Source organism: Phoxinus phoxinus (assembly GCF_949152265.1).
Source record: "Phoxinus phoxinus genome assembly, chromosome: 9".
Taxonomy (NCBI): domain Eukaryota; kingdom Metazoa; phylum Chordata; class Actinopteri; order Cypriniformes; family Leuciscidae; genus Phoxinus; species Phoxinus phoxinus.
Genome location: NC_136884.1, coordinates 420,001 through 435,000, shown reverse-complemented (window position 1 = coordinate 435,000; position 15,000 = coordinate 420,001). Strand labels below are relative to the sequence as shown.

The window sequence follows — 15,000 nt, the reverse complement described above, 5'->3', positions numbered from 1 at the left end:
AAAAGTCGCTCTTCATTTGCATAAAGTTAAACAAATCTCAACTTTGTCGCGTCGCCAGACACGCCCCCTCCGGTCGCCAACGGCCGCGATCGCGCGTGTCGCCGGAAAACGCCCATTGAAATGAATGGTAACGTGTCGCTTGTAGTGTGAACGCAGCTTTAAACATATTTTAGTGGACTGTCCTGGGTTTAATACAAGTAGAATGCTCTTTCTTAAAGTTATTTCACTTAAGGACTTATTTAGTAAGATTATGCCTGAAAAGGTTTTGGATTTTTTATCATATATTCATTTTAAAAAAAAAAGTATAATATGACTTTTTGTGTTTGTTTGCTTTGTTTTATTGTGTTTATATGATATTTGTAATTACATTTTTGCCATGAAAATAGCCTTAGATGCTGACATGGCATTAAATAAATCATTAGATAAAATAAATTAAATACGTGAAGAAATTAAACCCAACACCGTGTAATCACGGTTTACTTCTCTTACATGATGGAATATCAAACATCTCGCGAGTTATTCTGGCAAAGACGGCATGTAACCGAACTCAAGGTTATTTTGGCTAGAAGTGGGTCTGTAGGCGGTGAAATGATGGATATTGCATGCTGGGTAATGTCGTCCATCACATGACCTGCTGTCACCGTGAGCTGCTGGCTTGCCATGATCCACACAGGATCCAGATGTTTGGCACCGGGATTAAACCGCTGGTTCAGAAGCCAAACTCAAACCGGTTTGGAGTCAGATCTGAGACACAGATCATCACTGGATCTGAGCGCCGCCCATCGGGATACCGCTAAACACGTGTGCCGGCACGAGTTAGAGCACAACCATGTGGTATTAAGACGATAACGGACACAGAATTCCTAAAAAACACTTTTTGATTATTAAAATCTAACTAGAACTCAGAAATGGCATGAAAACGGACAAGGCAGAATTTAGGGAAATTAAATCGCCCTAAAAATGTTTACTTTTTTAATGAATTAAACATGCTTTCTGATCTCTCACTTTGATTTAACGATTAAACCGGAATCCAGACAAACTAAAACAGAATTTGGGGAAATAGATCTAGTTTGACATATCATGACATACAGTTACTCGCTTCGGAGTCGAAAACCAAACGCTTCATTCTTCCTCAAATAACCCTGACAGTTACAGAAGATTCCTGCATACACCGTGTGTGTGAGGACGGCAGACGCTCATTCATTAAACGCCTGCAAACTGTTCTTGACCAGCTCTAAGCCTTCATCCGCCTCGAGCGCTGAACGAAGGCAGGAGCTGCTGGCTCTTTATAAGACCAATAACACACAAGACCAATAACACACAGATAAAGTGAATAACGCATGCGTGGGTAGAGCAAAGTCTAATACAATAATTTAACAGTTCAAATAATACATGTTCTCCTGCTGGAATGTTGATTATTCTCCTCATATTCTCCAGTGTTGCGGCTCCTCTCTTCCCAGTCTGTCAGTAACGCTCTGTTCACTTCCTGTCTCTATGAAGCCCCTCCTTCTGAGAAGCACACTGTGCTCTGATTGGTCGGCTGGAGCAGTGTGTTGTGATTGGTCGAGCGCTTCGAGTGTGTTTGGGAAATGCCCCGCCCCCTTTCCATAACCGCCAGTTTTAACCATAGACTGTATATAATATGGGCGTAGTGTGTGTGACGTCACCCCGGAGTGGGCGGAGCCAGCCATCGCCATCTTGGCAGCACGTCACTAGACGAATTTCGTTAATTTCGTTCACAACTACAATGAATCATAACTCAACTTACTTAAAGGTGCAGTGTGTAATATTTAGGAGGATCTGTAGACAGAAATGTGATATCATAACTATGTGTTCAGTGGTGTGTAAAGATCTCACATAATGAAGCGTTGTGTGTTTATTAGCTTAGAATGAGCATTTCTCTCGACACACACCGCGGGTCCGCTTACATCCACATGTTTCTACGGTGGCCCTGAGTGGACAAACGCGTTTCGTCACTATGTTGTTCCTCGTGTAAAGAAGCGCTAAAGTTAGCGAATAAAACACTGACACAATGATGAACAAGTAGCAGTAATATTCACAATAACATAGTTTTACTGAATAATTAAGTATTCATAATTTCTTAATTTATACTGTAAAGAAACCTCATTGTTTAACTGGCTACTCTCTGGAGTCTCAGACGACATCACTTCCTGTCAGCCACCGTAACTTCTGTTGGGTGCGATTCGCAACCTCACCACTAGATGCCGCTAATAATCACGCACTGCACCTTTAAGCCGGACTGTGACGCTATTCTCTTCTGGAAACACACTTTGCTGCATTATTTTCCTGTTATCTCTGTAAAGCTGTGTTGTAAAGCGCTGTATGAATAGAGACTTGACTCGACACACTTTCCTCTGTTTGCAGATTAAGCCGTGCCACTTCCTGCCCTGTTTCGTGACCTCGAAACACGAGTGCCTGTGGACCGACATGCTGTCCCACTTCGGATACCCCGGGTACCAGTCCCGACACTACGCCTGTATCCAGCAGAAAGAGGGTTACTGCAGCTGGTACCGAGGGATGACCACACGCGACAAAGTGACCATCAACACCACCGACCCCTGAACCCTAAACCCTGACCCCTGACCCCGTCCTGACACCCCATAACTAACTGCCCCACATCAGATCACGTGTGTGTTCAGCAACGGCTCACGTCTATTAGATGAATCGTGAGGCCTGGAGCGATTACCCAGCTAACTAAACCATGTTCGAAGAACGTTTCGCTAACGCTAATGTTCCCGTTTAAAAAAACAAAACGTTACAATTGTATCATTCTTCAAACATTATGGAAATATTTTTTTTTTTTATCTGAACATTCTGAAACGAGTAACATTTAAAAAACGTTATGTTAATTAAAAAAATACTATTTTTGTGCTAAAGTTTTGAGAACATTTATTAAACGTTAAGGGAACATTAACATTGTATCATTCTTCAAACATGAACGTTCTGAAACAAGTCGCAACATTTAAAAAACCGTTACTTTTAAAAACAAACGTCCAACTAAATGTTTAATTACAAAAATACTCCATAATCGATGTACAATCAAACCACACATTACTCAGACTCCAGATATCATTTTTGATATTTTTATATCAAAATAAAGTAAACTGTGAAATATTACACCCAAATATTCTTCATACAGTGACTACCAGTAAAAACTATAAAAAATTTGGGACCAAAAATGATTCCGACACTTTGAGCTGATCATGTTTGTAAGAGCGTTTGTTGGTAACGTTGAGGGAACGTTCCCTGTTAGCTGGGTAACCCCGAACGAAACGAACTGATCCTCATTAACACGACCCACTGAGATATGAAGTAATTTATGAATGCAATAATACCGCTCTTTTATAGTGCTGTATTGCTTTTAAACATGATTTAAATGATATAAATTGTATATGTACGCAGATAAATGTCATGTGCCAGATTTATACTGTTCAGTATATATTTATGATGCTCACTCTGGATTGTGCTGAAACCTTGGGTTTCGGTTATTTAGACTCTTTCCTTCTTGCTGTTTATGATATAAGCTATGAAATTGTGACTAGTATTTTTTTATTATTTTAAAACAAAGATTATAATCAGTAGATAAATCATCTTCATATCAATGTCTTTTCTACATCTAGACCGCGCTGATGAGAGAAATCTAATGCTTCATACAACCATTTTCTAAATGGAAAAGTAAACATTCATACATTCATCCAGATTCTGAGGGTACCGAACACGAATCAAACACAATAATCATGCATCGATATTGAAGTAAATCAGAACTACTAGAATAATCATTTTCTACCACTAAACTCATGTTAATTTCATCAGAATTTCTGCTCCATTCCTCAGTTGGAGGCTGAGATCAGACGGAAAAACATCTGAACACTAGTTAACTGCTGGTTTAAGTGTCTGAACACTAGTTAACTGCTGGTTTAAGTGTCTGAACACTAGTTAACTGCTGGTTTAAGTGTCTGAACACTAGTTAACTGCTGGTTTAAGGGTCTGAACACTAGTTAACTGCTGGTTTAAGGGTCTGAACACTAGTTAACTGCTGGTATAAGCACCTGAACAGTAGTTAACTGCTGGTTTAAAAGTCTGAACACTAGTTAACTGCTGGTATAAGCACCTGAACACTTGTTAACTGCCGGTTTAATAATCTGAACACTAGTTAACTGCTGGTTTAATAATCTGAACACTAGTTAACTGCTGGTTTAAGGGTCTGAACACTTGTTAACTGCCGGTTTAATAATCTGAACACTAGTTAACTGCTGGTTTAATAGTCTGAACACTAGTTAACTGCTGGTTTAAGCGTCTGAACACTAGTTAACTGCTGGTTTAATAGTCTGAACACTAGTTAACTGCTGGTTTAAGCGTCTGAACACTAGTTAACTGCTGGTTTAAGCGTCTGAACACTAGTTAACTGCTGGTTTAATAATCTGAACACTAGTTAACTGCCGGTTTAATAATCTGAACACTAGTTAACTGCCGGTTTAATAATCTGAACACTAGTTAACTGCCGGTTAAGAGTCTGAACACTAGTTAACTGCCGGTTTAATAATCTGAACACTAGTTAACTGCCGGTTTAATAATCTGAACACTTGTTAATCTGAACACTAGTTAACTGCCGGTTTAATAATCTGATCACTAGTTAACTGCCGGTTTAATAATCTGAACACTAGTTAACTGCCGGTTTAATAATCTGAACACTTGTTAATCTGAACACTAGTTAACTGCCGGTTTAATAATTTGATCACTAGTTAACTGCCGGTTTAATCATCTGATCACTAGTTAACTGCCGGTTAAGAGTCTGAACACTAGTTAACTGCCGGTTAAGAGTCTGAACACTAGTTAACTGCTGGTGTAATCATCTGGACACTAGTTAACCGCTGGTTGAAGCGTCTGAACACTAGTTAACTAGAATAAGAGCGTTAGGTCTCAGCCTCCAACTCAAGTTTTTATAACAATATTTTGTCTACGTAACAAACTTTCTGCTCAGATCAGACCTGTTTTACTCTCATTGAAGAATCTGAAAGCTTGTGTAAAATGTGTGTGTGTGTGTGTGAGAGAGAGAGAGAGAGCGAGAGAGAGTACCATTTTTCAATTAGCAGCTTTTCGAAGAATGTTTCGGTTTTTAATTTCTGTTTTATATTTTTATAATAAAGATTATGAAAATGGCTCTGTGGCTCTATCTCGTCATTATTATTCTCGGAGGACTAGTTAAAGCAGTGACTTACCATCTGTGTGTGGTTGGGGAAGAAGGTTTGCTCATTGAGCGGGAACTTCTCTGGACCCAGATTCTGATAGAGCTTGATCATGTGAGAGAACTGCAGAATGAAGACACAACACATCAACACAAGCGTTTTTATGTTCCTGAGTGATTCATTATTATAACACAAAGTTTGTCTTCATCATCTTCCATCAAAACTCACTCCACCTCTAAAACTACTTTGGTAACACTTGAAGCCTATAAAATAATTTTGTACGATTTTACAATAAGTTCCCATTAGTTAACGATTTACGCACAATGCACTATGCACTGCTGGGTTAAGCATCTGAACACTAGTTAACTGAACACTAGTTAACTGCTGGGTTAAGCATCTGAACACTTGTTAACTGCTGGTTTAAGTGTCTGAACACTAGTTAACAACACTAGTTAACTGCTGGTATAAGCACCTGCACACTAGTTAACTGAACACTAGTTAACTGCTGGTATAAGCACCTGAACACTAGTTAACTGCTGGTTTAAGTGTCTGAACACTAGTTAACTGCTGGTATAAGCACCTGAACACTAGTTAACTGCTGTTTTAAGTGTCTGAACACTAGTTAACTGCTGGTATAAGCACCTGAACACTAGTTAACTGCTGGTTTAAGTGTCTGAACACTAGTTAACTGCTGGTTTAAGTGTCTGAACACTAGTTAACTGCTGGTTTAAGGGTCTGAACACTAGTTAACTGCTGGTTTAAGGGTCTGAACACTAGTTAACTGCTGGTATAAGCACCTGAACACTAGTTAACTGCTGGTTTAAGTGTCTGAACACTAGTTAACTGCTGGTTTAAGGGTCTGAACACTAGTTAACTGCTGGTTTAAGTGTCTGAACACTAGTTAACTGCTGGTATAAGCACCTGAACACTAGTTAACTGCTGGTTTAAGGGTCTGAACACTAGTTAACTGCTGGTTTAAGTGTCTGAACACTAGTTAACTGCCGGTTTAAGCGTCTGAACACTAGTTAACTGCTAGTATAAGCACCTGAACACTAGTTAACTGCTAGTTTAAGTGTCTGAACACTAGTCAACTGCTGGTATAAGCACCTGAACACTAGTTAACTGCTGGTTTAAGCGTCTGAACACTAGTTAACTGCTAGTATAAGCACCGGAACAGTAGTTAACTGCTGGTTTAAGCGTCTGAACACTAGTTAACTGCTAGTATAAGCACCGGAACAGTAGTTAACTACTGGTTTAAGTGTCTGAACACTAGTTAACTGCTGGTTTAAGAGTCTGAACACTACTTAACTGCTAGTATAAGCACCTGAACACTAGTTAACTGCTAGTTTAAGTGTCTGAACACTAGTCAACTGCTGGTATAAGCAACTGAACACTAGTTAACTGCTGGTTTAAGCGTCTGAACACTAGTTAACTGCTGGTTTAAGCGTCTGAACACTAGTTAACTGCTAATATAAGCACCTGAACAGTAGTTAACTACTGGTTTAAGTGTCTGGACACTAGTTAACTGCTGGTTTAAGCGTCTGAACACTAGTTAACTGCTGGTTTAAGCGTCTGAACACTAGTTAACTGCTAGTATAAGTGTCTGAACACTAGTTAACTGCTGATATAAGCAACTGAACACTAGTTAACTGCTGGATTAAGTGTCTGAACACTAGTTAACTGCTGGTTTAAGTGTCTGAACACTAGTTAACTGCTGGTTTAAGGGTCTGAACACTAGTTAACTGTTGGATTAAGCATCTGAACACTAGTTAACTGGTTTAGAATAAGAAGGTTCGGTCTCAGCCTCCAACTCAAGTTTTTATAACAATATTTTGTCTACGTAACACAAACTTTCTGCTCAGTTCAGACCTGTTTTACTCTCATTGGAGAAGTTAAAAGCTTGTGTAAAGTGTGTGTGTGTCTGTATGTGTGTTTTTAAATAGGTCCATTCTGTGTGTCTACCATGTGCTCATCATAAACCCTGTTCCTGTGCTTCACTAACAAACTCTGACTGTGTAACTGTTCTCTCGGTATTAACGGATAATAAACGCACCACCCAGGGTTTGCTGCAGAAGTTATAGATGGAGAAGAGCGAGTTAACGCTGGGAACGGCCCCGTAGTGCAGGCCGATTACGAGGCTCCTGAAGTCCTCGCCCGGGGTCATGCTGTAGGCGTGCTGGCGGACCAGCACAAAATCTGGCTTGAACGATCTGGAGAGAGAAAAACTAAATCAGAAACGCACAGAATCAATTAAAAGCATTTCATTCCCGAGTATAAATGAGGATCCCTGGAGCACGTCAACTAAACTAGTTAAGTACTGCCTGAACACGTTAACTGGTGGTTTAAGGGTCTGAAGTTCTGAACACTAGTTAACTGCCGGTTTAAGTGTCTGAACACTAGTTAACTGCTGGTATAAGTGTCTGAACACTAGTTAACTGCTGGTTTAAGGGTCTGAACACTAGTTAACTGCCGGTTTAAGGGTCTGAACACTAGTTAACTGCTGGTTTAAGGGTCTGAACACTAGTTAACTGCTGGTTTAAGGGTCTGAACACTAGTTAACTGCTGGTTTAAGGGTCTGAACACTAGTTAACTGCTGGTTTAAGGGTCTGAACACTAGTTAACTGCTGGTTTAAGGGTCTGAACACTAGTTAACTGCCGGTTTAAGGGTCTGAACACTAGTTAACTGCTGGTTTAAGGGTCTGAACACTAGTTAACTGCTGGTTTAAGGGTCTGAACACTAGTTAACTGCTGGTTTAAGGGTCTGAACACTAGTTAACTGCTGGTTTAAGGGTCTGAACACTAGTTAACTGCTGGTTTAAGGGTCTGAACACTAGTTAACTGCTGGTTTAAGGGTCTGAACACTAGTTAACTGCTGGTTTAAGGGTCTGAACACTAGTTAACTGCCGGTTTAAGGGTCTGAACACTAGTTAACTGCTGGTTTAAGGGTCTGAACACTAGTTAACTGCTGGTTTAAGGGTCTGAACACTAGTTAACTGCCGGTTTAAGGGTCTGAACACTAGTTAACTGCTGGTTTAAGGGTCTGAACACTAGTTAACTGCTGGTTTAAGCGTCTAAACACTAGTTAACTGCCGGTTTAAGTGTCTGAACACTAGTTAACTGCTGGTTTAAGGGTCTGAACACTAGTTAACTGCTGGTTTAAGGGTCTGAACACTAGTTAACTGCTGGTTTAAGGGTCTGAACACTAGTTAACTGCTGGTTTAAGTGTCTGAACACTAGTTAACTGCTGGTTTAAGCGTCTGAACACTAGTTAACTGCTGGTTTAACAGCGGCGTCATTATTACTGTTATCCCTTGTGCTGAAAATGGCCTTTCCCCCCTTTTAAATTGCTTACAAATCTCTCATTATGCTATACTATCACACAATATTGGATTCAATCTTTTTTAAAGTATCTAGATATAGAAAGAGCAGATGATGATTACAGACTGAACAGAAGCTCTTAAAAGCGGCTGTGTGTTCGAGGAAACAGAAGAATGTGCAGCAATGATCCGATTGAGACGGAGCGCAGCAGCTGCACCATCATATCTGTCACTGCGTGAACATGTGCTGAGAAACACACAGATAAACGCACAAAACACCATTATGAAGATCCGCGTCAGAGTCTCACAATCCAAACATCTACATTCAGTCAGACGAATGTGTTTATCATCATCCCTGACCCGGACTCATTTTCTCCAGTCATTGAAATAGTTTGGCAAAAACAGAGCACTTTTTTTTTAAACAAGATACATTTACTTATCATACTCAGATTTGCAAAGATTGTCTCATTGATACGTGTGTATTTTGTCTTGCTGTACTGATATTTTCACCTGTTTTAATACAAACAAGTGAATAATCTGCCAGTGCAGAAAGACAAAACACACTGATATTAAACACACAATCTATGAAAACAAGTCTTGATATCGTATCGTCCTTATTCCAAGGATCCTTCAAATTGAAAACAAGACAAAAATACTTGCATGGCAGCATCGCAGAAAATGAGCCGCTTTCATTGTGTAAAATAGTTTTGGTTTGTTCACTATCCCTCAGAAATTAATACTTTAATTCATCAGGGACGCGTTCAATTGATCCAAAGCGACAGTAAAAACATTTATAATGTTACAAAATATTATTTTTCAGATAAATGCTGTTCTTTTGAACTATATATTCATCAAAGAATCCTGAGAAATAAAATGTATCACTACTTTCAACACTAATCATAAATGTGTCTTGATCATCAGATCATCATATTACACTGATTTCTGAAGGATCATGTGACACTGAAGACTGGAGTAATGATGATAAACTCAGCTTTGATCACAGGAATAAATTACACTTTACTATATATTCACATAGAAAACTGATGATTTACATTATAATTTTTCACTGCTTTTTCCACTGTATTTTTGATCAAGCAACTGCAGCTGACCACAGACTTCTGACTGAGAGACTGAATTACAGCACAACTATTAATAGTGGCTTTTATTAAACTAGTGTAAGATGTGCGGTTCAGTGAGGCAGGTATAAATAATCACACTGACTCCATGTGTTTGGCAGATGATGGACATCTGTGTGTGTGTGTGTGTGTGTGTGTGTGTGTGTGTGTGTGTGTGTGTGTGTGTGTGTGTGTGTGTGTGTGTGTGTGTGTGTGTGTGTGTGTGTGTGGAACTACAGACTGTAGTATGTGTTTTCATTAAGATGAGGTTTATTAATACAACGTCTCAAATCACACCGGCGGTTTATTGTTCTTCAGTGGCACACAGAGAACCAGGCGCTGCAAGAGACTTTATACAATATAGATATATTTAATATAATATTAAATATATTTATATTTGTATTCATACTTTAATCACGTACAACTGATACTACAGCAGTCACACACTACCAGTCAGAAGTTTTTTAAAAATGTTTTTAAAAGAGTCTCTTCTGCTCACTAAGACTGTGTTTATTTGATTAAAACTAGAACAAAAACTGTAATATTGTGAAATATTATTATAATGTAAATCATCTGATGACTTATTTATAATGTGTTTCTGAAAGAGTCTCTTCTGCTCGCCAAAGCTGTGTTTATTTGATCATAAATACAGTAAAACAGTGAAATATTATTATAATGTAAATCATCTGTTCTCTATGTGAATATACAGTAAAGTGTAATTTATTCCTGTGAACGTTCAGCATCATTACTCCAGTCTTCAGTGTCACATGATCCTCCAGAACTCAGTGTAATATGATGATCTGATGATCAAGACACATTTATGATTATTATCAGTGTTGGAAACGGTTATTTACATTTTTATTTCAGGATTCTTTGATGAATAGTAAGTTATATTTTGCTTTCTTTTTTGGGGGGAAGTAAATACAATAAATAAATACTTTTATTCATCAAGGATGAATTAAATTGATCAAAAGTGACAGTAAAGAAATGTCTAATGTTACAATAGATTCTATTTTAGATTAAAGCTGTTCTTTTGAACTTTATATGCATCAAAGAATCATGAAAACACTTTTTTTAAACATTGATAATAATAATGAATGTTTTTTAAACATCAAATCATCATTAGATCATTAGAATTTGATGCTGAATCATATTGATATTGATTAACGATGCTGAAAATTCAGCTTTGATGACAGGAATAAATTACATTTTAAAATATATTAAAATAGAAAATTAAAATAAACTCTAGAATATTTAACAATATTACAGTTTTTTTGTTGTTGTATTTTTAATCAAATAATCAGAGCCTTGGTGAGCAGAAGAGACTCTTTTTAAAACATTAAAATCTTCCCGATCCAAAACGTTTGACTGGTCGTGTGTGTGTGTGTGTGTGTGTGTATAGAGGAAACTTCATACCTGACGACTTTGGTTCCTCCGCGGTTGACCTGCATGTCCACCGTACACCCCGAGTTCACATACGACGCCAGATTGAGCTCAGAAAACTCGGCCTGAAACACACACCACAGGCTTATCAGAGTTAAACGGAGCAAATATGACAAAACCTACACCGATTCTGAGTTGGTCACATGACGTGCGTTACCCATCAGCCCTCAAACTCAAGAAACGTGATCAGCGAGGCACAGAATCACACTGAGCCGAAGAAACGGAGAAACATACGTAAAATAATGAATGTTGCCAAACAGGTTTCCATTGGTCAGTCAAACAGATTGCCCCGCCCCCAAACTCACGCTATTGGTCGGCTGTTCCAGCGGTTTAATCACAACTATAAATCAGCTTTTTGAAGGCACCGAATCACATATAGGAGATTTCTACAGTCTATAAACACAAAATATAATATTTTGATGCCAGCAAAATACAGAATAAAACAGTGAAATATTATTATTATAATGTATAACAGCTGTTAATTATGTGAAAATATAGTAAAGTGTAATTTATTCCTTTCAAACTGTGATACATTGGTTTTTTTAGGATTCTTTGATCAATTAAAAGTTCATAAGAACAGCATTTATTTGAAACAGAATCTTTTGTAACATTATAAATGATCCATTTGATTAATTTAATGTATTTTTGATTTTTTTAAACAACCCTGAGTGATGATAAACGCTTTAACCCGCGCTATATGCTCTCGTATTCAAGGACGTCGACACACACACACACACACACACACACACACACACACACACACACGAAGGTCAAACAGCAGTTAGAGGACACACACATAAGTCACTCCTATTGGTTGGCTGGCATGAAGGCACTCGATTGGCCGAGAGTGCTGGAGGCGTGCCAGACTGGGTTGCCATGGTTACGGCCTCGCATTCAGGCTTCTCTCGCTGGGAGAGAAAAACAGTCCCGGAGACAAACGCTAGATCTTTGCTTTCTTCCCGCTGACGTCTGCGCTCATCCAAACACACACTCGTTAACCCTGACGAAGAGTTTATTAGTGTGATGCGATGCTTGACATGTTTGAACCGGAGAAGAGTGAACTGCAACACAGGTGAAGCATTCTGGGAAATTAAGTATTTTCCTGCTATTTTTATATATATGTATAATTTTTTTTAAACGTATCTAATCCCTCTCTCAAAAAACATAAAAAACTGGATTTTCTCCTTATACTGATTTCTGGAGGATCATGTGACACTGAAGACTGGAGTAATGATGCTGGAAATTCACAGGAATAAATTACACTTTACTATATATTCACATAGAGAACTGATGATCTATATTATAATAATATTTCACAGTTTTTACTGTATTTTTGGTCAAATAAACGCAGCCTTGGCGAGCAGAAGAGACTCTTTCAGAATCACATTATAAATAAGTCATCATATTCTCTCTCTCTCTCACACACACACACACACACACACACACACTACACACACACACACACACACACACACACACACAGTGCTTTCCAAGTCTGCGCTGGCGTCATGATCCATCTGGAATCCTGGCAGGTATTTTTGGAGCCGGAGCTAATGGGTGTCATTAGGGTGAAGAATGCAAGGTGCCTTTCACCCGATCACATGACCAGAGCTCACACACACACACACACACACACACACACACACACACACAATAATATCCACATCATCATAATATCTGTACACACAGTCTCAGTGGTGAAATGAGACGTTATCAGCTCAGAAAAACAGCCAAATAAACAAGTTATTTTAGTCCATAATGAAAATGTTTTGTATGGATTGAGTTGTACGATAATAACTCATGAAGAAGACGAATAATGTTTGAAGTGAGCGGCAGAAGGGGCGCGAGGACACACAGACTGGGTCCAGATGTGCTGAAGCTCGGCAGATGTTGGAGAACATCACAGGCCTGTACACACAGCGCTTCTGTTGTGGGTCTGAGGGTCTGCGGAGTGTGTTCTCAAGAGCAGCAGATAAACCTTATCTGGAGATAAACTCGATGAACTCAAGCTCTGTTTACATCTGAAGCTGCGGAGCTAACGGGACCGAGTGTGCCCCTTTCACAAGATATAAAAGTCTCTGACGAGTGTTTAGTGAAGGTTTAGCTGAAAATACCCCACAGATCACTTTTATAGCATGTTAAAATTGCCACTTTTTGAGGGTGAGCAAAAACACGCCGTTTTTGTGTGTGTGTATCTTTAAATGCAAATGAGCTGCTGCTGCTCCCCCGCCCCCTTTCAAGAAGAGGGCGGGGCTTCAAGAGCTCATGCAACAAACAAACAGGACAATCTCACGCACTGAAATGTCAGCGGTCGGAATTACTAATTCGACAAAGTCGACTAACAGCAGATTTAGGCTGTGTTTACATGGAAACGATCTGAAAAGTGGCGTTGCGTTATCACTTTTTATTCTGCGTTTAGACGAGCGTTATGGGGGAGAATCTGCGTGCGTGTGGTGACGCAACAGTGTGTGAGATTGGATGTAGTGTGCACTCCAGACGGCTAGGTGGCGATGTGGAGCACTGAGAGTGAAAGAGCCGCTGACACAGTTTGTCATGTTTAATACGGTAAAGCTGCGGCTTTAACCCTCGGCGCATATTTTATTTTATTTTTTGTCAATGAAATGAATGCTATATTTTAGTTTGATAATGTTTTGTTATGTTCCTGTGGCGCATGCCTGACGTAACCGCGTACGCGACGCCTTCACTGTCTAGCAGACTTTTGTGTTTTTACCGTTTTTACCCTTTAGACGGGAACGCGGCGGTGGAGCGTTGTTAAGATCTCCACTCTGGAGGGGTTTCACTTTTTTACGTTTTTAAGCCCCAAAAACGCCGTCGCCGTGTTAACGAAAGGCACATCCGATACAATATTTTCACGTTTTCCCCCGCGAGCGTTCTCGTGTAAACAGGGCCTGAGATTATGAATCGGCAATCCACTGATAATCCTGCGCTTCCCGGATGCCAAATATTGAACTTTCTGTCGAATTTGAACCACTTAAATTTTTTAAAGCGAAATAAAATAAACCGAAAAATGCCTGTCGAATATTATATGTTGGGTTTTTTTAACGGAACATTTTGAAAGTGACATCTGAACGCTGAAAATGGATTATTGAATTTTTAATAATGAAAAAAAATGTGTGTGAATTGAAATATTCAAAGCTTAAATATACAGCCAATTTGAATTTCGAACCATTAAACGATTAATGCAATGCATATTTTTTTCACTTTTCGCTTTTTTCTTTCCATTATTTTACTTCCATAGTGTGTGTGCAGCTCACTCAGGGCGGGGCTATGCTAATACAGCAACAGTTGTGGGCGGGGCTTGTGACATCACTATACAGAATCTGTGAACGGCTCGTTCTGAGACGGTGTTTATGATTTATGGGGATTTTAAAAAAGCCCCTGGTGGATTTTATCACTATAGAGTGGTTGTGTACACACACTGCTAACACAAGTTATGCTCAAGCTACATATAAAAGTGAATTTTGCATAATAGATCCCCTTTAAAGCGCATAAAACATTTGTGTTTCTCTTTTCCCTCCATTATAAATGAGTCTCAGAGCGACAGACGAAACACAGTGAGCGCTGTGTGTGTGTGTGTGTGTGTGTGTGTGTGTGAGAGATGCTTCTGGAGGGAATTACACCAAATCATTCTGATCACACACTTCTCTGATTACGTCAATATACTGAACTCTGGTTCTGTGACCGCCGGGCTGGTGTGTGTGAGATGCAGACAGGTTGTGTGTAGTTACAACAACACAACGGCCCACAGATGTGCGGTGCAGATGTTATCAGCACAGGTCTAGACGCCCGTGAACATCTGGAGCTCGGCTCACCTGCTCCACACGGATCTCGTGCTCTCCGTTCAGCTTCCGTCCCCTGAAGCACTTGGCCCTGGAAGACAGGAGTGATCACCGTGAA

General features: G+C 39.4%; 2 protein-coding genes across 2 annotated transcripts in view; one reads left to right on the top strand and one right to left on the bottom strand.

Moving 5' to 3' along the window:
- Window positions 1-4,204, top strand: part of LOC307004849 (metalloproteinase inhibitor 3) — an 18,208-nt gene extending 14,004 nt beyond the window's left edge. Inside the window, exon 5 of the mRNA XM_079624370.1 lies at window positions 2,386-4,204. Within this exon, the coding sequence (XP_079480496.1) occupies window positions 2,386-2,583 (198 nt within the window). The 3' untranslated portion in view covers window positions 2,584-4,204. The remainder of the gene's footprint in view (window positions 1-2,385) is intronic.
- syn3 (synapsin III) overlaps window positions 1-15,000 on the bottom strand; it is a 48,913-nt gene that overhangs the window by 28,297 nt on the left and 5,616 nt on the right. The window contains exons 3-6 of the mRNA XM_079624369.1: window positions 14,916-14,973; window positions 11,056-11,147; window positions 7,261-7,417; window positions 5,241-5,330 (exon numbers count right to left, since the gene is read on the bottom strand). Of these exons, the coding sequence (XP_079480495.1) occupies window positions 5,241-5,330; window positions 7,261-7,417; window positions 11,056-11,147; window positions 14,916-14,973 (397 nt within the window). The remainder of the gene's footprint in view (window positions 1-5,240; window positions 5,331-7,260; window positions 7,418-11,055; window positions 11,148-14,915; window positions 14,974-15,000) is intronic.